At 44.1% G+C, this 25,595-nt stretch overlaps 1 protein-coding gene, 1 long non-coding RNA gene and 1 other non-coding gene across 5 annotated transcripts in view; 2 read left to right on the plus strand and 1 right to left on the minus strand.

The window, feature by feature from the left end:
- Nucleotides 1-7,588: 7,588 nt before the first annotated feature.
- Nucleotides 7,589-19,268, minus strand: LOC121027776 (uncharacterized). Its single transcript, XR_005788924.1, has 3 exons — nt 19,112-19,268; nt 9,568-9,777; nt 7,589-7,851 (listed from the first exon to the last, which is right to left on the minus strand). It is a non-coding gene; the product is annotated as an uncharacterized LOC121027776 (long non-coding RNA).
- On the plus strand, nt 12,123-12,225 carry LOC121027881 (U6 spliceosomal RNA). Its single transcript, XR_005788966.1, has one exon. It is a non-coding gene; the product is annotated as a U6 spliceosomal RNA (small nuclear RNA).
- Nucleotides 19,269-19,357: 89 nt separating the features above from the next.
- The window catches only part of TTF2 (transcription termination factor 2), a 42,358-nt gene continuing 36,120 nt past the window's right edge, over nt 19,358-25,595 (plus strand). For 2 of the 3 annotated variants that reach the window (XM_040471429.1, XM_040471430.1), the window contains exons 1-3: nt 19,358-19,436; nt 19,521-19,623; nt 22,198-22,284. In XM_040471429.1, coding sequence (XP_040327363.1) covers nt 19,409-19,436; nt 19,521-19,623; nt 22,198-22,284 — 218 coding nt within the window. In that variant the 5' untranslated portion in view covers nt 19,358-19,408. Of the gene's footprint in view, nt 19,437-19,520; nt 19,624-22,197; nt 22,285-25,595 lie in introns of those variants that run through there. The other variant, XM_040471431.1, reaches the window with a different exon arrangement.

Below are 25,595 nucleotides of genomic sequence, written 5' to 3' on the forward strand. Positions count from 1 at the left end.
CTTTCTTTCTTTCTTTCTCCTCACCTCACCTCTCATCTCCTTTTCTTCTTTTCTCTATAAGACTATTAGGTCATTAGGTCATTAGGAAAAACTTTTTTTTTTTTTTTTAACGACAGTCAACCCCAAGGCCTCATATCTCCCCTTCCTCCCCACACCAAAAGATCCATCTGGGTCCTGGCTTTTAGCCAATGCCTTATTTTCTTTGACCTGACAGCACTGGGTAGTAGCACAGAGTGTCGTGGTAGTTCTTTGGGGGAGGAGGAGTAACAGGGCCCCTGTCCCCTCCTCCTCCAGCAGGGGCTGGGAGCCCAGGGGGATCACTGGGTCAAGTCTGGCTCCTCAGAGTCCCCAGTTCTCAGCCAGGAAAGGTCAGGAGGGCTGGGATTGGGGAGTGGCCATGGCTTACGGCTTTTAACAACTGGCCCCCAGGATATGACAACTGTTCCCACTGGGCCTGAGGTCTCCTCATCTTTGTTTCAAAAGCTGCTCAGGCCCTATCGTAGCCAGAATTGGAAATCAATCAGTGCCACCTAACAGACTTGAGAAAACGCATCTATTTATTATCTATGTGACCAATGGGGTTGCTTTAACACTTGGCGATTTGCATGTCCAAGGAGAGCAATTTATTTTTATTTTTTTTTTTTAATTTTTTTTTCAACATTTATTTTTATTTTTGGGACAGAGAGAGACAGAGCATGAACGGGCGAGGGGCAGAGAGAGAGGGAGACACAGAATCGGAAACAGGCTCCAGGCTCCGAGCCATCAGCCCAGAGCCCGACGCGGGGCTCGAACTCCCGGACCGCGAGATCGTGACCTGGCTGAAGTCGGACGCTTAACCGACTGCGCCACCCAGGCGCCCCGAGAGCAATTTATTTTTAATTATTTTATCAAGCACACACGTCTTCTGCAAACATAATTAGTTCCCTTGCCAGGGGATTACCGGGGCCCTGAGAACTCCCACTGTAGCCTATGGGTTCCTTACGTTTCTCTCCCTCTATCGGCTCATTTGAAACACTACAAGTGTTTCCTTAAATGTGTCAACACATTTGTCTCTTGTCTCTCAGGTAGGGTGGCATATTTTTCAGAAAACAAAGCTAAAGTTATGACTCCTTAGAAAGTGTGATGCCCCCTGCCCACCCCCCCCCCCCGCCCCCGGCAGAAACCTGGAGTTTAACTGGTATTTTGAAGAGAAAGAACAGAATTGAGCCCCGTCAGATAATCCCAGCAGACTCTAGTACTGTCCCCTGCCTGGGCTACTCTTTCCCCTTATCTCTCTTCCTCTGTCCTCAGCTGGGCCCCGCCTTTCAGAAGCTTGGAGCTCAAACAGCACTTTTTCACGTTTGAATCCGGCTCAGACATTGCACAGAGCAGACACTCAAATGTCCAACCGCACCACCCAGCGCAGAACACGGGAACGATTATTTCGCAGTGAGCACCTCCTAGTGTCTGGCAGAGATGGGGGTGAGGGATCTAGTGGTGACCCGACCAACATGGTGCCCCATCCCCTGGGGTCGTCACCCTGCATCTTCTGGATGCTCTGCTTTCATACAGCACGTTAGATGTTCAGAGAAGCCACACGGCTCCATTTGGCCCACGGGGAATTTTCAGGCAACCAAGCCCCAAAGTCATCTTTTCTCTTTTCTTGAACTGAATAAAATTTTTCACCTAACTCAGGAGACATTTTACATGAAACCTCTTCTTTTTCCAAGTATGTACTTGTTCCATTTTCCTGTCTAAAACTTAGTACAGAATTGTACTTTTGTTCATTGATTTCAACTTTTCCGTTCTATGTCAGCACCTGGTTTTCCCGTCAGCATCTTGTGTTTCAAAACCTCTTTGTAACAGAACAACCCTCTGTCTCAGGAGTTGGCCACCTATGGCCCACAGGCCGAATGCTGCCCACCACCTGTTTTTTAAAATACGATTTGTGCGAATACAGCCACTCCCATTTGCCTACATATTATCTCCGGCCGCTGTCACAATAAAACAGCAGTGGTGAGTCACTGCCAGGGGGGCTATATGACCCGCAACGCCTAGAATATTTACTATCTGACGCTTTACAAGAAAAGTTTTCCAACCCTGCTCTTTTTTAGTGGCTAGTGTTCTGTCTCCGCCGTGCCCTGTGCTCCTGGGAAATTTTATTTGACCTGTTGTATCTGTATCTGTAATATACCTGATTAACTGAAGAATAATCCTAAGCCCTCTGGATCAGTGTCCAGTCCAAACAGTTGTGAAGTTCGAATCCTCTGCCATACTCCTACTGGAGATGGAAAATGCATCACTCTGGAGGTATTCCTACTCTGTGTGGGGTGAGACGACAAGGAGGTGACAAAGGCATGAATAGGCTGTTTTTGTTCTTTATAGTCTATTGAGATGTATAGGAAACAAGATCTTGAACGTGCACAAGAACTTGGCCTTTATTTGGTGGACAGTGGTGAGCCATTGAATGTTATTTAGCAGGGAAGGGGCAGCTCCCTTCAGGAGAATTGAAAAAGGAGCAGCATAGATGATGGGTAGGAGTTGGGTGAGGGCTGGGGCAGTACCAGGACAAAATGAGACCGCTAGCCTCAGGACACCACCTCCACTGTCCTCTAATTTGTGTAACAGGGATAAAAACAACTTTATGAGGTTTGTGGACTGAACCAAACTGTCAGAAAGTTTCAAGTCTTACAGCAAGCTCAAAGAGGTAGCTAATGTATATTTGTTAAAGACAATGACATGTTATGAGATTCTTCTTCTGGTTAATAAATATTAATTTTCTATTGGTAAGTGTAGAGATGAGAGAGTAGTATCTTTTCACTTAATTGGCTTTCCATTTACCTTATCTTTTGTGTTTTTAAAGATTTTATGTATGTATGTATGTTTATTTTAGACAGAGAGAGAGAGAGAGAGAGAGCAAGCATCGTGGGGGAGGGGCAGAGAGACAGAGGGGGACACAGAACCCGAAGCAGCCTCCAGGCTCTAGCTGTCAGCACAGAGCCTGATGTGGGGCTCAAACCCACAAACTGTGAGATCATGACCTGAGCTGAAGTCTGACGCTTAACCAACTGAGCCACCCAGGCGCCCCTAAAGACTTTATTTTTAAGTAATCTGTACAACGAATGTGGGGCTTGAACCTACACCCTTACCTTATCTTTTTGATGCTTGCTTTTTTGTTTAATTTACTTGTTAGACATTTGGAGTTTCTACTATGTCATATTTAAATCCAAGGCTCCTTTTGGATCAGCTCTGACTTCCAAATAGAGATATTTTGACTAGAAGAATAATTATCACATTAAACCATTTGCTGAGATGGTTTTGGCGAGGAGGTATAAGTTCCTATGTCATAAATAACCAGTAAATGAAAACCTGAATTCGTTATGCCTTTAAGGTCACAATGGTACAGGGTGTTGAAAGTGTGTGCTTCAGTTTTAAATGGAGAGAGAATCCATTTTTGTGGATGGAGAGTCCCAATACTGTTAAGATGCCAATTTTCTCCAGATTGCTCCATAGATTTGATGCAGTGGTTATCAATCGGGGAGAGAGGGCAGGGCAGTTGTGCTTGCCAAAGGATATTTGGCAATTTACAGACACATTTTTTTAAATAATTTTTTTAAATGTTATTTACTTTTGAGAGAGACAGAGAGAGGCAGTGCGTGAGCAGGGGTGCGTGAGCAGGGGCAGGCAGAGAGAGCAGGAGACCTAGAATGTGAAGCAGTTCCAGGCTCAGAGCTGTCAGCACAGAGCCCAACGTGGAGCTCCAACTCACAAACCATGAGATCATGGTCTGAGCCTAAGTCAGATGCTTAACCGACTGAGCCACCCAGGCGCCCCTTGACCTGTGTGGCACCACCTGGGGTGGGGGGAAGGGTTACTACCAGCACTTAGTGGGCAGTGGCCAGGGTTGCTGCTAAATCTCCTGCAATGCACAGGACAGACTCCTTTCCCCACAGCAAAGCCCAAAATTTCCATAGCGTTGAAGATAAGAAACCCTGGTTTAATGGAATCATAATCCCAATCCCAGGTAATTTTAGAAATCGATGGGCTCATTCTAATAAATGAAAATAAAAATAATCTAGACAATATTTAGGAAGAAAAAGTTGGAGGAATTATGAGCTCAAGTTCCAGGACATTCTATAAAACTATAATAATTACAACAGTGTGTTGTAGGAGCATCTGGCTGGCTCAGTCCATGGAGCATGTGACTCTTGATCTCAAGGCCAGGAGTTTGAGCCCCATGTTGGGCATGGAGATTACTTTAAAAATAAAGTGTGATGGTATATATATTTAAAAACTATGTATTATAGGTGCAAGTATAAACAAGGAAATCAATGGAACAGAATAGAGTCCAGAAATATACATACATATGTAGATTTACCTAATTTCCATTATAGGTGCTACTGCAGTGGGGAAATCATGTTTCTTCTAGTTAGCTGACACCATTGGATATTCATATGAAAAACAAAAAAGAACCTTGACACCTACCTCACATTTTATACTACAAAGGAAAAAAAACTGGGCACCACTAAAATAAACTATTCATCAAAGATATCATTAATAAAGTGATTATACACAAGCCATGGATGGAGGGAAAATATTCACAAATCATATCTAACAAAGAATTTATATCCAGAATATATACAGAACTCCTATAAATAAATTTAAAAAAAAATTTTTTTTTCCAACGTTTATTTATTTTTGGGACAGAGAGAGACAGAGCATGAACGGGCGAGGGGCAGAGACAGAGGGAGACACAGAATCGGAAACAGGCTCCAGGCTCCGAGCCATCAGCCCAGAGCCCGACACGGGGCTCGAACTCACGGACCGCGAGATCGTGACCTGGCTGAAGTCGGACGTTTAACCGACTGCGCCACCCAGGCGCCCCATTTTTTTTTTTTTAAATTTTTTTTTTAATAAATTTTTAAAAAATGTTTAAATGTTTATTTTTGAGAGAGAGACAGAGAGACAGAACGTTAGCAGAGAGGTGCAGACAGAGAGGGAGACACAGAATCCGAAGCAGGCTCCAGGCTCTGAGCTGTCAGCACAGAGCCTGACGCAAGGCTCCAACCCACAAGCCACAAGATCATGACCTGAGCCGAAGTCAGATGCTTAACCGACTGAGCCACCCAGGCGCTCCTATAAATAAATTTTTTTAAAAAAGGAGGAGCATGAAGCTCATCTTAAAAATAGACAAAAGACTTGTACAGGGGTTTTACAAAAGAGAATTATCAACAGTCAATAATCACGTAGGTCAGTTCAGGCTTCATGAAGCATATGCCAAGATGGGATTAGACATACAAGGGGTCTACTGAGGGAAATGCCTATGAAGGAAAAGGGGGGTGGGGCAGGAGAAAGTGGGGAGAGCCCTGGACTGTGGTGCAGGTTTGACATCTATAAAAGGATCAGGGAAGGAAGGCGGATGATGTAGGAAGAACTGTAGACACTGCAGTTTTGAGGTAATCTGGGCCAAGCTGATGGGAGTCTCTTAAACAAAGATTGGCTATTGGAGAAGGGCTCTACTGGGCAGAAATGGTCTAAGTCTAGTATCTCTGCCCTGCTTAGTCTTTGACTGGAAACAGAAAATTTCCTGGGAAAATGTGGCCTTAGTGCGAGCATCGTGACAGATATGATGATCTAGCTGCTGGAAGCTGTCAGTCAGCTATGTTCCCTGCAGAAGGTTCCCTTGAAGTGAGATCTGAATAGTGCAGCCCCGTGGCCACAGCATCTGAAAAGACGCTCAACATCATCACTCATCAGAAATCTACAAATTAAAACAACCATGAGATACCCGGATGATTAAAATGTTAAAGACAATACCAAATATCAAACACAGGTAAGAATTTAAAGTTACCAGAACTTAATACGGTGCTGGTGGCAGTGTAAGTGTGTTCAACTATTTTGTAAAATAGTTTGGTAGTTTTTGATAAGCAACTCCACTCCTTGCGTTTACCCGAGAGAAAGGAATAGCTCTATCCACCAAAAGACATAAACGAAAATACAGCTTTATCCATCATTGCTAAAAACTAGGAACAACCCCACTGTCCATCAGTAGGTGAACGGACACATAGTTTATATATATTGTGGAATACTACACATAATAAAAATGAACAAACTGCTGCATACGTGACGGCATGGATGAATATCACAGCATTTTTTGAGTGAAATAAGCCAGGCACAAAAGGGTATGCACTATAAGATCCATTTATTTGAAATCCAAGAACCGGCAAAACAAATCTATGAGGACAGAAGTCACCATAATCATTTCCTCTGGTAGGGGGAGTATTGGCTGGGAAGTAGCAGGAAGAACCTTCTGGGGCAACTGAAATGTTTTTTATCTTTATCTAGGTGATGGTTTCATGGGTGTATGTATACCTATGTAAAAATGTACTAAGCTTTCTTAAGATCTAGCAATTTATGTAAATAATCTAATATATAACTTAATAAATATATATAGTAGTATATAACTGAAATAACTGTATGTAAATAACTTACACCGAAGTTAAATTTTTTTTTAACCTTTATTCATTTTTGAGAGACAGAGAGAGACAGCACAAGTTGGCTGGGGGCGGGGGGGGGGGGCCGGGGAGGGCAGAGAGAGAATGAGACATAGAATCTGAAGCAGGCTCCAGGCTCCTAGCTGTCGGCACAGAGCCCAACACAGGGCTCGAACTCATGAACCACGAGATCATGACCTGGGCCAGAGTCAGAAGCGTAACTGACTGAGCCACCCAGGCACCCCACAGAAAAAATTTTTTAAGTGTTTGAGAACCAACTAGATGACCAACACAGAGGGAGGGATTTTAATACACTGGGAAATAAGATTTTATTTGTTCCACAAACATTTCCAGATATTCCGCGTGTGCCAAGACATATGCTGGGAGTTAGGAATGCAGAAATAAGTGATATCATCCATTCCCTCTAGGAGGAAAGGAGAAGGGAGCTGATGTTCACTATGTTGAGCCGCCATCATGGGTTAGGAGCACCAGAGCTTTACAACAAACCTGTGAAGCTGAGATCTAACCATAAACCAGGAGAAAGCAGTTAAGTATCATGCTTTAAGTATCAAAAAGAGCTGGCCCTTGAGCCCAGATGCATGAACTCCAAAAGCAACACCCTTTCTATCACACTGTGCTTCCTCTACTTATAAAGATGCCACCATCTCATTCTGAGCAAAGAGCTGCACACACAAGGTAGAACAGGAGCACCATTGGGACAGAAAAACTAATGCCAGATGTTTGCTTTGTCACATGTTAGGATCCGGTTTGCTCTAAAAAGGGGAGACTAAATCTAGACAGGGGACAGGGGACCCCTTGGCACTCTTTGCCCTGGTTCCCACAGATGTCCATTTAATCCCATGCGTGTTGATTGCATGGCTACTCTGTGCTACCACAGGATGCTGCCCAAATAAACACATGAGAGCGTGTTTTTGTTATGGTCTCCCATGACTGAAGGCAAATGCTACCAGTTCTTGAGTCTGTCTGTAGGGAATCTTCGTACTGTTTAATAATCTCACGGCAGCTATTGGTACCACCCTGCTGGCGGCTAAGAATTGTCTGAGGATCTTCTGTTCTCAATACCCAAGATATGACCCTCCCCCCCACCAATAAAATGGTGCTGATGTCAGGATGGCCTTTACTCCTACACGTGGGCCAAATACCTCCAGTCCTAGAGCTGACAAATCGGGATGCTGTGCGAAAAAACCCGATCAGTATTAGGACCTAACGTCAGGTCCGAACACACACGTACTAAATTCTAAAGTCTAAGTTTCCAGTCCAAGTTCCTTGCTCAAAACTTTTCTTCATCGAGGGAAGGTATCCAGGGTAGTATTCAGTTTGGGTCGCTCAGAAGCAGTAAACCAGGAGCCATCCCAACCTGGCAACAGAAAGCTAAATGGCAACTATGATATTTAGTAATCCTTTCACACAAAAGAAAGAGCCAACACGTGAGCCCCCGTGAGAAGAAAGCCGCAGCAAGATAAAATTGAGGCTGCCAAATACTCCCTCTTAGGGCTCTCCTCCACTTTGACCTCTTGCTCCTTTTTGGTGGGACGCCCAACGAATACATCTGGTTTCTTAGTAGTCAGGAAGGTAACCTCTGGATTCAGACTGCCTGCGGGGAAACCCTGACATCCTTCGCTGGCTGTCATCTTTGCCAGTTAATCTTTCTTTGTCTCACTGCCCTCGTCCCTCCAGGGAGGGGATCCTCACTACTCCACAGAGTCTGTTGTGACGGTTAAATGAGATAGGCGCGTAAAGGAGACAGAACTCATAAGTGTTGGGCATCATCGACAGGCTGGACATTTTAATCGTCTCTGCTCCGGAAAAGGAAACCAGATACCTGCATTTCGCCTTCTAAATTCTTTAAAAAAAATTTTTTTTTCAACGTTTATTTATTTTTGGGACAGAGAGAGACAGAGCATGAACGGGGGAGGGGCAGAGAGAGAGGGAGACATAGAATCGGAAACAGGCTCCAGGCTCTGAGCCATCAGCCCAGAGCCCGACGCGGGGCTCGAACTCACGGACCGCGAGATCGTGACCTGGCTGAAGTCGGACGCTCAACCGACTGCGCCACCCAGGCGCCCCTCGCTTTCTAAATTCTTAACATGATCGTGGAAAGAACAGGGTATAGACATAAGGTCCAAGCATGGGCTTTGCTACAAAATGGGATCATTGTTTGGGTCCACCGCCCATGAACCTAATTTTGGGAAGGATAAGTATGATGTTTCAGGAAAGAGGATATCAAGGCAAATGTGGACAGAGGAACATTCGGACAAAATTGTCTGAGTGCTTTACAGTTAAATGAAGAGACAAGGGAGTTTAATCCAGGAGTTCCAAGTGAAGATATATAAATATATGGGAATTAATGGGGAAGGGAGTCACTAGAGACTCCTATCCTGAGGTAGTATATACCTATATTAATTAGCTAATTCAATTTGCATGCAGATTTGAGTGCAAATGGCACATCTGGAAAACAAATGTTATGGTAGATAGCAAATACTTAGCTTGGGAATTTGTTTTAGTCAGCTCGAGCTGCCGTAACAAAATGCCATAGACTGGGTGGCTTACACAACAGAACTTTAGTTTCTCACGGTCCTGGAGACGAAAAGTCCCAGATCAAGATGCCAGCCCACTGGCAAGCACCCTCTTCCCAGCTTGTAGACTGCCAACTTCTCTCTATGTCCTCATGTGACAGAGAGAGAGAAAGAGAGAGAGAGAAACACACACACACAGAAGAAGAGTCTCTCTGGTATCTCTAATAAGGGCACTAATCCCTTCATGAGGGCCTCAGCCTCAAGACCTTACCTAAACCTAATTATCTCCCAGTGGCCCCACCCCCACATACCATCACACTGGGAAACTGAGTTTCGTCATATGAATTCGGGGAGACACAGTTCAGTCCGTAGAAGAAATTGACAGTGTAATTAATGCACTGGACGGTGCTTTGCTCCATACCTGTGTTCTTCATGCCTGTTAACAAGCTTCAGATGCGGTAAGTTATCTGGTATGTTTTATTGTACACGCACACTCTTGGGTAGGGTGTACGGCTTAAAAACAAAATCACTCATGCGAACAGAATGTCCCCACCTACCACTGAGCCCTGCTCCAGCTGTTCTGTCAGATGTAGGCAATGGCGAAAGTGGCAGGAATTCTGTCACCTCGAGAAAAGTGTGAGGATGCAGAGGGACGACTTCAACGTGCACGCAGAGCTCCGGGCAGGCAGGCGAAGAACCTGGGTGAGTCCTCCTGCACAGCCAGTCCTTAATGCTGTCTCCCAGCTCGGGGACTGAAGACGAAGACCCTGAGGGTTGGCAGGAGGGGTAGCGGGAGCAGGAAGAGAGAAAGAGGAAGGGGAGAGAAGAATGAGGCAATTAGCATAAAAGTGAGAAAGCAGAAATAAAAGCCAAGGTCCCACAGAAAGAAGAACCTAGAAGCCCCTGCCCCACCCAAGCTCTTTTCTGGGGCTTAGGTGGGTCGGTCCCATCCGAAGCACCAGGCACCAGTAGGTTCTGAAGGAACCCACGGACTGGGAGACAGAAGGAGGCTGCCTGCTTCCCGGAAGAAACTGCCGGATGGCAGGAGGGGCGCTAAGCTCTGCGGTACTGGGGCCAGGCCTCACTGGGCGCCCCGGGCTACTGCAGAGGGGAGGCTGTGTCTGCTCTATGGAAGACTTCTGCTTGGAGTGAAGGTGGAAGTCGTCCAGGAAAGGGAGGAAGCTCTAAAGGGAAATGAAGAGCTCAGAAGAGCTCCATCTTTTGAAGGGGATGCTTTGGGCTACCCAGGAAGGCCGCCTCGGCTCTCCCCCAAAAGAGTTATGAACTCTCCGTCTTCTCATTGTCCGGCTGGAGCAAATCCCTCAACTCGCACCGGCCCGCCTTCATCCCGATGCAGGTGAAGCCGGAGAGAGGACCCGGAGGGAGGTGGAGGATTAGATAAGAAGTGAGAAGTGACAGACGGGTGTCAGGCAAAGACAGGGGACTGGGTGACTGTCACTGAGTGAATCATTAGTCTGGTGTGAGACAGGGGCCTCTTGTCCCGAGGAACCACATCCCCCTGCAGCTTCTGGGCCGCTTCCTGTGCTGCTCACCAAGAAAAAAAAAAATCACCCAGATTAACCTCACTTTCTCGTCAGCTCTGATGTGTGGACTGGTAAATCGGGACAGCACGAGCTGCAGGGAGGCATCGAGGCAAGAAAGAGCAACGTTTCATTTCAGGGACTCTGTGCCTGACCGAATAACCATACCCAAATCATGATCCCGCGGCCGGCCCGTGTGCCTTGGGCACATGATACCCAAGTGCTCTGCCCGGTTTAGCATTTCTCGTGGCAACTGAGATGCAATCCAGGGGAGCGGGCTTGTCAAGTGGTCGGCTGACACACACTCAGGAGGTAGCACTAATAGGTCAGCTGACAGGAACAAGATTCAAAGAGATCTAGACAGGTGAGAAAGATGGATCCAAACTAGCAGGATGAAAGCTGGAATCCAGAGTTTAAACTCAAGCAATTAGGTGCACCAGGTAGGGGAGACGTGAGCTCATGCGCGAAGAACGAAAGCAGTGGTTCTGGTTGATTGCACACTTGATGTGAATAAGTAGCGTGACATATTTGTTAGAAAGCAGAGAGAAATTTTGTGTTGCCTTATATTGCATGTATATATGGTCGTATCCCAAAGAAAGGAGATAATTATCCCACAGGATTCTTCATGCCGGATTCTGTTTGAGAGGCCTCAGATTAAGCAAACGTTCATGGAAAAGTGCCGGTGGGGGGTTCCGGAGGGGAGGGAAATGATCACAGCCGGTGGAGCAGGCTCTCTGAGGATGTGGGGAGGATGAGACAGCCATATTCAAATATTTGAAAGTGACACTGAAAAGAATTAGGTGTATTATGTGTCACTCCAGATTACAAATAAGTGGAAGTTTCAGACAGAAAGACATATTTCTCCTCAACAGACATTAGAATTAACTGGCGATTTGAGATACCCTAGCAGAGAATTTGCTGTGACTTGAAGTCCTCATGCTGAATCCGTTAGGGATGAAGTGGAGGGGATTGGGCGGGCACACTTGGTGACTTCAGTCCCTTCCGCTCTATGGTTTAGTTCATTTCACTTACTAGATATTTACTGAGTATCTACGCAGCATGGTGAGCAAAACAGAAGTGGTCTCTCTTGGCACCTACATATATAATCTATGCGGAGGACACAATCAACAAATAAACAGACCATGCAAACTAAACGTTATGCAGAAAGCAAACAGGGAGCGGAGGCAGGGAGTAGCAAGGAAGGACCTCTTTAGATTAAGTAGTCATGGAAAGTCTCACTGAGGTGATACTTCAGATGAGACCTGAAGACCTAGGGGCTAGGCTTTTAAAGAACTAGGGAAAGGGCGCCTGGGTGACTCAGTCGGTTAAGCGTCTGACTTTGGCTCAGGTCATGATCTCACGGTTCATGAGTTCGAGCCCCACATCGGGCTCTATTCTGACAGCTCAGAGCCTGGAGCCTGCTTCGGATTCTGTGTCTCCCTCTCTCTCTGCCCTTCCCCGACTCGTGCGCGCGTGTTTTCTCTTTCTCTCTCAAAAATGAATAAACATTAAAAAAAAAAGTTAAAAAAAAGAAGATCTAAAGAAACGTGTCAGGCCGAAAGTACAACATAGTGCTTGCTTCAGCAGCACGTATACTAAAATTGCAACGATACGCACAGGATTAGCACAGCGCCTGTGCAAGGATGACAAATTCTCAAGGTGTTCCATATTTTTGGTTCCACTCAGAACCAGCCACATGGGAGCATGGGCAGAGGGTTATCAAACCCTTTCCCCTTCAGCATGGGCTATGGCCACTGGTTAACTGTCTAGCTCTGTCCAAATATGGAATATAAGGCCAGGCAATCTTGCTCATGGAAAAATTATCCCTGATTGGCATATTAACATTAATCTTCTTTGAGTGTGGGAAAAGAAAGGAAAGGAAAGGAAAGGAAAGGAAAGAGAAAAGAACAACCGAACAATGGCCTTAAGGTAAGACAAAGCCAGGCACGGGAGGCAAGGAGCGCAGGTCAGGACAGCTGGAAGGCAGAAGGCGAGAGAGAGAAGTGGATAGGGCCAAAGTCACATGGGGCCCCCATGAGCCAGGATGAGGGTTTCAGCTTTTTTCTAAATTCGATGGAAAGCCACAGAAGCATTTTTAAGCAAAGAACAACAGAATCCAATTCATGTTTTTAACGTTTTTTTTTGTTTTGTTTTGTTTTGTTTTTTTATTTATTTTTGGGACAGAGAGAGACAGAGCATGAACGGGCGAGGGGCAGAGACAGAGGGAGACACAGAATCGGAAACAGGCCCCAGGCTCCGAGCCATCAGCCCAGAGCCTGACGCGGGGCTCGAACTCACGGAGCACGAGATCGTGACCTGGCTGAAGTCGGACGCTTAACCGACTGCGCCACCCAGGCGCCCCCAATTCATGTTTTTAAAAGGTGGATGAGTTCTTTTTTTTTTTCCTTTAACGTTTATTGATTCTTGAGAGAGAGAGAGAGAGAGAGAGAAAGAAAGAGAGAGAGAGGAAGCAGTAGAGAGAGAGAGAGAGACAGAATGAAGCAGGTTCCAGGCTCCAAACTGTCAGCACAGAGCCTGATATGGGGCTCCAACTCGAACTGTGAGATCATGACCTGAGCCGAAGTTGGACGCTCAACCAACCCACTGACCCACCCAGGGATTTTTTTTTTCAAATAATAAGAGTAACACATGAGAGTTGTAGAAAATAAAAATAAAAATCTGACCCATCTCCCAACCCAGACTCTCAGAGCCATAGGAATGGAACCACACGATATGTACTCTTAAAAGTTAACAGTCTGTTGTAGTTAAAAAGTATTTTTCCCATGACCATGATCATAGTGTATATACAATTGTGCTGGGGCGCCTGGGTGGCTCAGTCGGTTGGGCGACCGACTTTGGCTCAGGTCGTCATCTCATAGTTTGTGGGTTCAAGCCCCGTGTTGGGCTCTGCGCTGACAGCTCGGAGCCTGGAGCCTGCTTGGGATTCTGTGTCTCCCTCTTTCTCTGCCCCTTCCTGCTTGTGTTCTGTCTCTCTCAAAAATAAATAAACATTAAAAAACAGTATATACAATTGTGTTACTTACCCTGATCACAAACCAGAACTATTTCTTTCATGTCCTTAGATTTATAACAATTGATGTCATTTTTACTTAGGTTTTAGTTTAAGTTCCATACAGATCTTTAAAAGAAAAAGCCTTGCAAAACCATTGAAAAAGCGGAAGATGATGGTTAGCAACCACATGCAAAGGAACTCAACTGTTGAGTCATCAGGAAATGCAAATTAAAACACAGAGGAGACACCACTTCACCACAACGAGAACCAATATCATAAAAAAGGCAGACAGTAACAAGTGTTGGTGAGGATGTGCAGAAGTTGGGCCCTTTATACACTGCCCATAAGAAAATAAGATGGCATAGCCACTTTGGGAAACAGTTGGGCCATTTCTTAAAGACTTAAACATAAACTTAATACACAACCAGAAATTCCACTCACAGGTATGTACCTGAGAGGAATGAAAACTTTGTGCACACAGAGGCTTGTTAGTGTTCATGACAACACTGTTCTTAGTAACCCCAAAGGGAAAACGACCCAAATGTTTATCAACAGATGAATGAATACAATAGGATACTCTTTGGCAATAAAAAGAATGAAATATGGATACATGCTACAACATGGAGGAAACTCAAAAGCATTACGATACGGAACAGAAGACAGGCAGTTTGTTACATGTTGCATATTCCATTTACATGAAATGTCCAGAAAGACGAAATTTATGGACAGAAAGCACATCGGTTGTTGCTTGAGGCTGGGGGTGTAAGTGAGGATTGCTATACACAGGTTCAAGGGAAATTTGGGGGGGGGTGGTGGTAACAGAAATGTTCTAAAACTGGATTGTGGTCATGGCTGCACAACTTTATAGGTTTACTAAAAAAGTACTGAATTGTACATTTACCAAAAAACCACAACAAGGAAGTAGATGAAGGAGGGCACGCTTTGAACCAGTTTGGGGACAATATTTTAAGAGCAGTGAAATTTGGACCCTAATAAAGAATATAGGCGCAACAAAAGAATTTCTAAGGTCTTTTGGCTTTTCTAAAAAAATTTTTTTTAATGTTTTATTTATTTCTGAGAGACAGAGAGAGAGAGAGAGAGAGAGAGAGAGGGAGAGAGAACAAACAGGGGAGGGGCAGAGAGGGAGACACAGAATCTGAAGCAGGCTCCAGGCTCTGAGCTGTCAGCACAGAGCCTGACATGGGCCTCAAACTCATGAACCGTGAGATCATGACCTGAGCCAAAGTCGGATGCTTAACCAACTGAGCCACCCAGGTACCCCAGGTCTCTTGGCTTTTTAAATGATAAACCATATTTATCTTTAGCACAGTATCATTCTGACTGTGCTTATGTCAAAGGATAAGGTTAAAATGGTCATATATTTGAAAGGCACAAAATGAGAGGAAATTGAATTACCATTACATATCCTTAAACAAACAAAAAAATGAAACAGCAGGAGGGACTTGTGTTTGGTTTTTATGTTCGTGGGCTGCCACCTCGTGGTCATTTATAAGATGGCCCAACTTGCTTTGCTTTTTTAATCTTGAATTTGTCAAGCCCTGTCGGCATATCACAAATACCTGAACGCTTGGCTATGCGTAGGTTAAATCCCTGGATGAATCACTGAATAGTCTATACCTCATAAAAATACGGTAGTGGCAAGAACTGGACTGGGAATCTCAAAAAATCGCTTCCAGCCCCTGATCTGCCTGGTGTCAGCTTTGTGACTTTGAGCCAGAGCAAGAGTAATCTACTGGCCCTATCTGGTCCCAAAGTTCAAGCACAGGCTCTGTAAGACAGTGGTTAGGAGCATGACCTTGGGGTAAGTTCCTAACTACCCTGAACGTTGGTGTCCTACTCTTTAAAATGGGGATAAAAGAACACCCACTGCCAAGGTAGGTGTGAGAACCAAGTGTGAAAATGCATGTAAAATCACTGATCTCCGAACACCCTTCTGCAGTGACAGTGAGGGTTTCCTCCCGTGACCATGTGCTTCACGGGCACAAATCCTTTATCTGACGTTTTAAAGTAGTTACCTCTCCCCACCCCACCCCAAAGAAATAAGCAAAAATCCAGAAAGATACAAGTTCAGATAACAAACTACGTTTCTTAGAATTATCAGCCGACTCGAAAAACACATTTGAACAATTTAATTATTAAGATGAGTGAAGCCAAAGTCTGCACAGAAGCTGGGATTTTACAAATAACTTAGAATCACCGATTATTTTTTTTAAAAAAATACAGACAGTGGCAAGGATGTCAAGAGGTGACTGGTCTAGCTGATCCTCTCTCTGCCAGTATCTTACAGGTGACTGACAGGTTTAACACATGCCAGCTGGCACAATGGTGACCAGAGAAAAGAGAATTCTTTCATTTTCCCAAGAATTCAAATAAGTGTTTGCATCAAAGGGATGTTATGGCATAGGCCAGCGAACCAGTCTGCCTAAGGATCCACACCATCCGAAACTTAAGAGTTTCTACTATTTAACTCCATCACCCATTATATTTCCCTAGGATGTCAAAATGTCAAGATGATCCTAGCTTTTATTTGCCAGGCGGATGTTTTGGCATCGCTTAGAAATTAAGTTTTTTGTTTGCTTCTAAACAGCTTTATTGAGGGATAATTTAGATACTGTACAATTCCCTAATACATAGTTGTCCGAACCTTGGTAAACATATACAGTTACGCAGTCATTACCACAATTTGATTTTAGAACAATTCCATCATGCATTTTGCATCTGACCAGCCCTATAGGGAAAGAATTTACTGGATCATTAACGTGTGAGTTTAAATCATCTAGCCCTACAGAAGACGTGAATAGACATTTTTCCAAAGAAAACATCCATGTGGCCAACAGACACGTGAAAAGATGCTCAATGTCACTCATCATCAGGGAAATACAAATCAAAGCCACACTGAGATACCACCTCACACAGGTCAGAGTGGCTAAAATTAACAAAAGATGCTGGTGAGGATGTGGAGAAACGGGAACCCTCTTGCACTGCTGGTGGGAATGCAAACTGGTGCTGCCACTCCTAAAAAGTGTGGAGGTTCCTCAAAAAATTAAAAATAGAACTACCTTACGACCCAGCGATAGCACTACTAAGAATTTATCTAAAGGATACAGGAGTGCTGATGCATAGGGGCAAGTGTACCCCATTGTTTATAGCAGCACTTTCAACAATAGCCAAATTATGGAAAGAGCCTAAATGCCCATCAACTGGCAAACGGATAAAGATGTGGTTTATATATACAATGGAATACTACTTGGCAATGAGAAAGAATGAAATTCTGCCCTTTGCAGCAACGTGGATGGAACTGGAGAGTACTATGCTAAGTGAAATAAGTCACTCAGAGAAAGACAGATATTATATATTTTCACTCACATGTGGATCTTGAGAAACTTAACAGAAGACCAGGGGGGAAGGAAAGGGGGAAAAATAGTTACAGAGAGGGAAGGAAGCAAACCACAAGAAACTCTTAAATACAGAGAACTGAGGGTGGGTGGGGTGGGGTGGGGGAGAGGGAAACGGGTGATGGGCATTGAGAAGGGCACTTGTTGGGATGAGCACTGGGTGTTGTATGTAAGCCAATTTGACAATAAATTATATTCATAAAAATTAAAATAAAATAAAATAAAATAAAATAAAATAAAATAAAAAATAAACCACCTAGCCCTAGAACTTAGCTTAGGCATTCCTTTTGAATAAATTAGCTTTAGAGGAAAACAAACTAAAACTCTCAACTTTACTCAAAATAGAGGTTGATGAAGCACATTCTCTCCAGGGTCTGCAGGCTAATTAGAATATAAAGTAAATGTATAAATTAAGAATAAAAGTTAATACACATGCACTAATGTATGTATATATTTTGAAAAGTATATATTGTAGAATTCATTACAGTTTATGCCAGTATTATGGCCACCTCTCACCCAAGGACAACCTTATCTGTTTTCTCACTCTTATAAATATGGTTATCAACTGTCTGGAGCTTAAACATTTTGATCTGGCATATTCCAACTTTATGGCAGAAATATTCTCCTTTTCTTTAATTTGGCTGTGATTAAATTAATCGCAGTTTATTGACTCCACTCATCTTGACACTGAATATCATTTTACTTGATTATTTAAGTGTTCATTCAATATGTGCTAATGCAGTCTCCTTCATATAGTAAGCTCCTTGTGGTTAGAAAAATTGTTTCAAACTTTGCGTGAAAATGAGTTTTATTTTTCTCAAGCACCTAGTTCACACTGGGCACACAAAAAGCTATTTAATAAGTACTTGTTTCATTAATAAATGATACCTCAGGTCCGTCTCCCTTCCTGTGAAGCTTCTGCCCTCCCCCCCACATTTACATTTATCATATACCCTAGATTTCCTAGACATTACAGAGTTTCTGTTCAACTGTCCCATAAGAACAGTTGCATGTGCCACACCATATGTCTGAGCATATGGTCCTCAATAGCTGTAATATGAATTCATCTCTACTGCAATACATCTCTTGATTTCTATTCCTCCCTTTCTGCTCACTAATAGTTCTGATTACCATTTCAAATACAGTTCCCTTTCTTTCACTTAACTTCATTCTCGATTTTTTAAAAGTTTCTTATGAGACAGAGAGAGAGAGAGAGAGAGAGAGAGAGAGAGAGAGCGCGCGAGCGCACGCGCGCGCGCACGCGCGCGAGCGCACGCGCGTGCGCAAGTAGGGGAGGGGCAGCGGGAGAGGGAAACGATTCCAAGTAGGTTCTGCGCCAATGAAGGGTGGGGGGTAGGGACCGCAGGAGGAGCTCCATCTCACCAACCATGAGCCAGCTCCATCTCACCAACCATGAGATAGTGATCTGAGCCAAAATCAAGAGTCAGGAGGCTTACCAACTGAACCACCCAGGCACCTCTCAATATTTTTTTTTAACATTGCAAAAGCATACTAATAGAAAAAGTCTGACGATACAATATACACAGAGTACACCAAAGGTAATCTATTTCTCTCCTGTTGTTTCCACTTGGACTCTTACAACTCAGGGCTCCTGCACCAAGAGGCCCTAGAGAACATTCAGTACACAACAGGATGCAGCTGGGCAGCCCCCTGGGCACCTGTCGGTGGATCACCCACTCACTAATTCTGTGACCTTGGGTGAGTCAAACTTCTGGGAACCTCGGGACCTTCCGTATAATGCCCGTCTCACCAGGCCGTCGAGTCAAGAGACACGTCTACGTGTGAGCACCCTGCGAAGTCTAAAGTTCCACGCACACTTAAAGGATCACTGGGGGGTGTTGCAGAAGTCTTCGCGCCTGCGTCCCCCACGACGCGCCCAGTAGTAGTCCCGCACCCCACTTCGCCCCAGCCCTGGAGGGGTTCACAGCTCCTCCCGCGGTGGCAGCTTCTCCGGGCCTACCCTCCCCAGGGACCGAGCGCCAGGCCCCGGCTCGGAGACGACCGCCAAGCTCCAGGCGCCGTCGGCCTCCGGGAGAAAGGAGCCTTCCTTGCAGAGCTCCCCTCTGCAACTGCAACGCACGCTCCCTCTAGGACCGCCTCTAGGTCTCACCTATAAACTGGAGTCGCCCCCGGCCTCAGCCTTGCCCTTGCCCCTCCCGGCAACAGCCAATCGAAGCTTCCTAACGCGGAAAGCCCCACCTGGAAGAGCCGCGCCAGCTGCAGCCACGCCCCACCGTTCAAACGCCGAGTTCCCGCGAAGGCGGCGGGCGAAGGCCCCGCGCGGTGAATTATGGGGGTTGAGGCTGCAGAAGCGGGGTGCTGATTGGCTCCTGAGAGAGGAGGGCGGAGTAAAAGGCGGAAGCAGGCGTTGGGGCACGGCTCTCTGGAATTGGACTCTGGAGCGGTCATGGAAGCGCTTAGGTGCTCGGAGCACGGTAAGGGGCCCGGATCTTTTAGGGGCTCCTCCGGGAGTCTGTCAGTCTAGTGTGGCATAATCGTTATCAACCTTCTCTCCTCAGGAACCGTCTGCTTTCTCAAGACTGGCGTCCGCGATGGTCCCAACAAAGGAAAGAGCTTCTACGTGTGCCCGGCGAACTCTTGCAGCTTCGTGCTGGCAGCCGAGTAAGTCTCGAGCTGGGCACGACTGCCTGTCACCGCCAGCTCCCCTCTGCCCGGCGCCACAGGCACTAGGAGAGGGTGGGGACCCTGGTGTGTGCAGCCAGGGCCCTTTAAGTGGTTGATAATCCCCGGGCAGCGTGGCGTGTTGGGGAGACGCTCTCTACCTGCTTGCTGTTGAGCCCTAGGCAGCTTACTCACCCTCTGGGCCTCTGTTTTCCCCTCCTGTAAGATGGAGGGTCAGCTATATCTGGAACCTTCTGGTCCTTTCCAGCTCTGGGTTTCTGTGCGCTTGTCAGGCCTTCTGCTCGGACATTGCTTCTCCCTGCTAAGTGAGGACATGCAGACATAGTAGAAAGTAATTGGTCCCTGTTTCGCGCTACTTTTAGGCCGAACTTGTTTTTAAATGTTTGAGGTTAAAACACTCTGGTGGTCAGATTATCGCCTCCCTTTTAAAATAGGATTCTGTGCGTTTAAGGGGGTGAGATTGTCAATCCAAAGAAACAGGTTACTTTAGGGATTGACGCTGGAAAAAAAAATCAAGTATCTAATTCAGCACTCTGGTAGTGATTTTTTAAATATAATTTATTGTCACACTGGCTAACATACAGCGTGTAAAGTGTGCTCTTAGTTTTTGGGGTGGATTCCCATGGTTCATCGCATACATACTACCAGCACTCTGGTAGGAGCAAAAAGTTAATACTGTTCTCATAAAGTGTTAATGTTTTGACACAGTACCGAGTGTCCACAGCCTATGTGAATTTTTAAACTATTACATTAAACGTTTTTCCTGATGTCTACGGAACTTGGTAGAGAAAAATAAATTTTCTCCTTCTGAAATAAGACACAAAGTGGGTATCCATACTAGAAAATGAGGTATTTTTCAATGTGTGTATTAACCTGTGTTTCCCTTACATGATTTAGACGATTTATGTCTTTGTCGGGCTTTGAAACTAAATGAAGGAATTGGTATACTTTTTCAGATTTGACAAATACACTTTTAGACAAAATAGTTTCTTGGCTCCCTAATAAGTTGTCTTTTTATTTGAAAGAAATTACTAGGATCCAGTTTGGTTACATACGAAATGATTCTGAGAAAAAGTGTTAAATTTTAAGATAGAAGGGACAGGCCAGGGGCGCCTGTGTGGCTTAATAGGTTGAGTGTCCAACTCTTGATTTCCACTCAGGTCATGATCTCACGGTTCGTGGGATGGAGTCCCTCGTTGGGCTCAGTGCTGACATTGCGGGGTTCTCTCTTTCCCTCTCCGCCTCTGCCTGGCTTGCGCACTCTCAAGTAAACATTTAAAAAAAAAAAAAAAAGAAAAGGCGGGGGCGGACAAGCCACATATACTATCAACAACATATCATTGTGATTTACTATTTATTTCTAATTTCTTTACTGAGTTTCTTAGGTTCTAGATCTAGCTCAAGTTGCATGCAACATGGAAGCACTTTCAGATTTGTAGGAAGTAAGCATTAATGGTAGCGTAAGATTCAGTTTTATGTTGAAAGAAATATACTCTTGGGGCACCTGGCTGGCTGAGTTGGTGGAGCGTGAGAATCTTTGTTTCCGGATTTGAGTTCAAGCCTCATGCTGGGTGTAGAGATTACTTAGAAATAATGTCTTAAAAAAAAAAAAAAAAAGAAGCCCTTCTGTAGAGTGCCATTTATACAGATGCACTGCTATCAAAGCAGTACAGTATAATGACAGTTATTTGATAAACTTGATCTCTTTGGAATATGTCTGGTGAACTAGAATATAAGCAAAACAAAGGAAGAAACAAGTGCCACAGGCCCTATGAGAGTATATTTTAGGTCTACACTCAAAATTGTTTATCCTCAAATGTTATATATACATTGTCTCATAAGACTTCAAGAGAAGAGTTAAAAACTTATGCCAGGCTAAGTGGAAGCAGGTTAGTGGAGCATGTTTCTACAGCAGGCATGGGAACAACACTGAGGGACAGCAAAGAGGTTGTGACAAAGGGATGATGGAAGGAGTTCACAGCTAGTCTTTGATATTCACTCGTTTCGTGGGCGGGGTTGGGGGGGGTGGCTCTCACAATGTAGAGGTCGCACAACAGTATAGTTTTAAGCTTTTGAGTCATCAGGAAACAGATGTATTTATTGTTGTCCTCTCTTTGGGGAAGTGGGGAAAGACATGAAAGCTGCCGAGTGAGCCTTTCCCCAGAGGATGGCACATAGATGTAAAAATGTATGGCATCTCCAAACCCTGTGGAGGTCATAGGTGCATTCCTACATTTAAAACCTGTAGTTAGGGGGCGCCTGGGTGGCTCAAACAGTTAAGCGGCTGACTGTGGCTCAGGTCATGATCTTGCAGTTTGTGAGTTCAAGCCCCACGTCAGGCTCTGGGCTGACAGCTCGGAGCCTGGAGCCTGCTTCCGATTCTGTGTCTCCCTCTCTCTCTGCCCCTTCTCCACTCACATGCTCTCTCTCTCTCTCAAAAATAAATAAACATTTAAAAAAAGTAATAATGAAACCCATAGTTAGGACGTAATTTTAGAATGTTAATTTCTGATGTCCCCTAAAACAAAATTTCCCTTTTTCATCCCTCTCTAGCATTCCTGTTTCTCATTGTTTATTGCATGAGGACTGTGTGGTAGCACTTCAGGGTTTGCTGCTACCGCCGGGCAAGGAAGAATACAGGTAAGTGTCCAAAATGAACATCCAAGTTTTTGTTTCTTCGCCAGATTTACAGCCAGGTGTGTTTTCCTAGGATGGACTATTCTTTAGAAATCATTTTTAACAAACAGAATTTCTCTATGTATTGAATGCCTTCTGAGCTGTCACTGTCACTGCTGAGCAGCTGGTCAGTCTGGGAATCTGGTTAGTTTCAGAATCAACTGCTCTGCCTTCCTCCCTTTCTAGCTGTTAAGTAGCGGTAACATCAGCCTGCCAACAGTCACTAACTTGCAGTAACTTATCAACTTTTCTGTCCTAGTAATAGAATGAAAGTAATGTTGCAAAATGTGTCAAGTATGTTAAGCACTCAATAAATGTTAGTTTCCCTTCTTTTTTTTTTTTTTTTTTTTTTTTAACGAAAACTCAGATGTAGAGCAGGGAAGTCTATATAGGTGGCAGGTGACATTGGTCATGAGTATTGAAAAAAAAGTAGAAATTCACTAGAGGCAGGAAAGGGGTCATATTTAACAGATCGATAACCCTGCATTAGCATACAGAGTTAGGAAGTAATCAGGAATTGCAAGCATTTGGTTTGGTAATAGTTTAGCATGTGTTCGAGTAGAGATTTCAGAAGGTGAGGCTGGCCAGGAAGGCAGGGGCCAGCTGTGATGGTCTTTATATGATATTCTGTGCAGTTCAGAATTTATGTATTCTAGATCGATCTCTGCCCCCCCGCCACACCCAACATTGGCATTTAAGTTCCATCTTCACAATTTTTACATATCTGAATATTGCCTGTACTGCTGTTTTTCTTTTCTTTTTTTTTTAATGTTTACTTTTTTATTTTTTAATTTATTTATTTTTGAGACAGAGAGAGACAGAGCATGAACGGGGGAGGGTCAGAGAGAGAGGGAGACACAGAATCGGAAACAGGCTCCAGGCTCCAAGCTGTCAGCAGAGAGCCTGATGCGGGGCTCGAACCCACGGACTGCAAGATCATGACCTGAGCTGAAGTCGGCCGCTTAACCGACTGAGCCACCCAGGCGCCCCTTTAATGTTTATTTTTGAGAGAGAGACCGAGCGAGGGCAGGGGAGGGGCAGAGAGAGGGACAGAGAGGATTAGAAGCAGGCTCTCTGCTGTCTGCAGAGCCCGCTGTGGGGCTCGAATTCACGAGCCGCGAGACCATGACCTGAGCCACCCAGGCGCCTCTGTTTTTTCTTAATTGTTATGGATACAGTATACAGTAGTCTGCATAGATTTTAAGTGTTCAGCAGTTCAGCTTGAGAGATTTATATAACCATCCTTATAACCGAGCCTCAGTCAAAATACAGAGTATTTCTGTCACCCCATCAAGTGCCACCACTGGTTTGGTTCATTCTGCAGCGTCTGGCTTCTTTTATGTAACAGTATCTGAAACGGGGTCTGTACATCATTGCTGAGTTGAATTCCATTTTGTGAATGTCACAGTTTCTTGGGTTTGTTTCTTATCCCTATATTTTTCTTTGGTGACGTGTCTGTTTAAATCTTTTGCTCACTTTTTTAATTGAAAATTTTATTGAGGTGGTTGTAGATTCTCATGCGCTTATAACAAATAGAACCTAAGGGATCTCTGTAGACTTTACCTAACGGCAACATTTTGCACAATGTATATAAGCAGTATGTAATGTGACAACTAGGATATTGACTCAGTCCACTGTTCTTATTTGGGAAGATAGTTTCCCTTGTACTGACGTGTGTGTGTTTAGATTTCATTCTATATAGTTTAGCACGAGTGGTTATGAGTATGCACTACCACAGCCAGGATATGGAACAGTTCTATCACCACTCCATTCCTCCCACTGCCCCTTTATACCCCCGCCCTGCTTCCCACTCCCTCCGCCTCACCTCTGGCAACCAGGAATCTGATCTCCATTTCTAAAATTTGTCATTTCAGGAACGTTAACAGAAATGAAAGTGAAGTGTAACTGTGGGGGATTTTTGCCTATTTTAAAAACTGTGCCCTTTGTCTTTTTATCACTGAATTGGAAGAGGTCTTTGTATATTCCCTATATAAGTTCTATGGTAAATATATATATAATGAGTATTTTCTCTGAGTCTCTGGTTTTCATTTTTCTAACTCTCTGGAAAAGCAGAAGTTTTAAATTTTTATAAAGTCTGGTATTTATGTATGTATGTATTTATTTATTTATTTTTAATGTTTATGTTTGAGAGAGAAAAAGAAAGAAACCAAGCATGAACGGGGGAGTAGCAGAGAGAGAGGGAGACACAGAATCCAAAGCAGGCTCCGGGCTCTGATCTGTCAGCAGAGAACCCGATGCAGGGCTCGAACTCATAAACCTTGGGATCATGACCTGAGCTGAAGTCGGATGCTCAACCGACTGAGCCACTCAGGCGCCCCATAAAAGGTCCAGTTTATTATATTTTTATCCTTTGTGCTTTTTGTTTCTCTCTTAGAAATCCTTGCACAAATTTCTCCAGTGGTTTCTTCTAGAGGTTTTATAGTTTTTGTTTTTGTTTTCATTTTTTTTTTTTCTTAATGGCTTTTCTGTTTAGTCTGTGATCTACTTCAAATTAATTTTGGGTATCTTATGAGATAAGAGTATTTCATTTACTTTTCCTTATATTACTGAATGAGTATTATTTGGTTGGTTCAGCAACATTTGGAAGACTTTGCCTCCCCCGTGGAAATGCTTGGCACTTGTAAAAAAAAAAAAAAAAAATCAGTGACTACCATGTTCTGAGTCTATTTTTGAACTTGCCCGTCTATTGGCCCTTTTCCCCACCCCCACACATTCAGATGAGATCATATGAGTGTTCTAGCATTCATCTTTTTCAAGATTGGCAATTCTAGGTCCTTTGCATATAAAAAGTTGTATCAACTTCTAAATTTCCTTAGAAAATTTTGTTGGTATTACACTGAATCTGTATAGATCATTCTGGAGAGAACTGCATTAATATTGATTTTCTGATCTATGAGCATGGTGTATTTATGCTTTAAAATTTTTTTTTTCAGCTTTGTTGAATAGTTTTTATTACAGAGTACTATACCCTTTTTGTTAAATGTAGTCCTCAGAGAGTGTTATGTTTTTGATGCTATTATAAATGGAATTTAAAATTTTTTCACTTTTGGACTGTTTTTTTGGTAGTACAGTGGGGCTGGTAAGCCTCTAGGGCGTGAAGTCAGGATGTCCTGACATCTAAAACCATTTACATACTGCTGAGGGCCCCCTACCTTATGGGAATACTGTTTAGGTTGTAGGAAGCCACTGAAGAATTTTGGGTCCAATTTGCATTAATTAAGGAGGAACTCCGAAGAGGGTTGGTTAAAAAGGAA

Source organism: Herpailurus yagouaroundi, unplaced genomic scaffold, assembly GCF_014898765.1.
Source record: "Herpailurus yagouaroundi ecotype Mexico unplaced genomic scaffold, PumYag 77, whole genome shotgun sequence".
Lineage (NCBI taxonomy): Eukaryota > Metazoa > Chordata > Mammalia > Carnivora > Felidae > Herpailurus > Herpailurus yagouaroundi.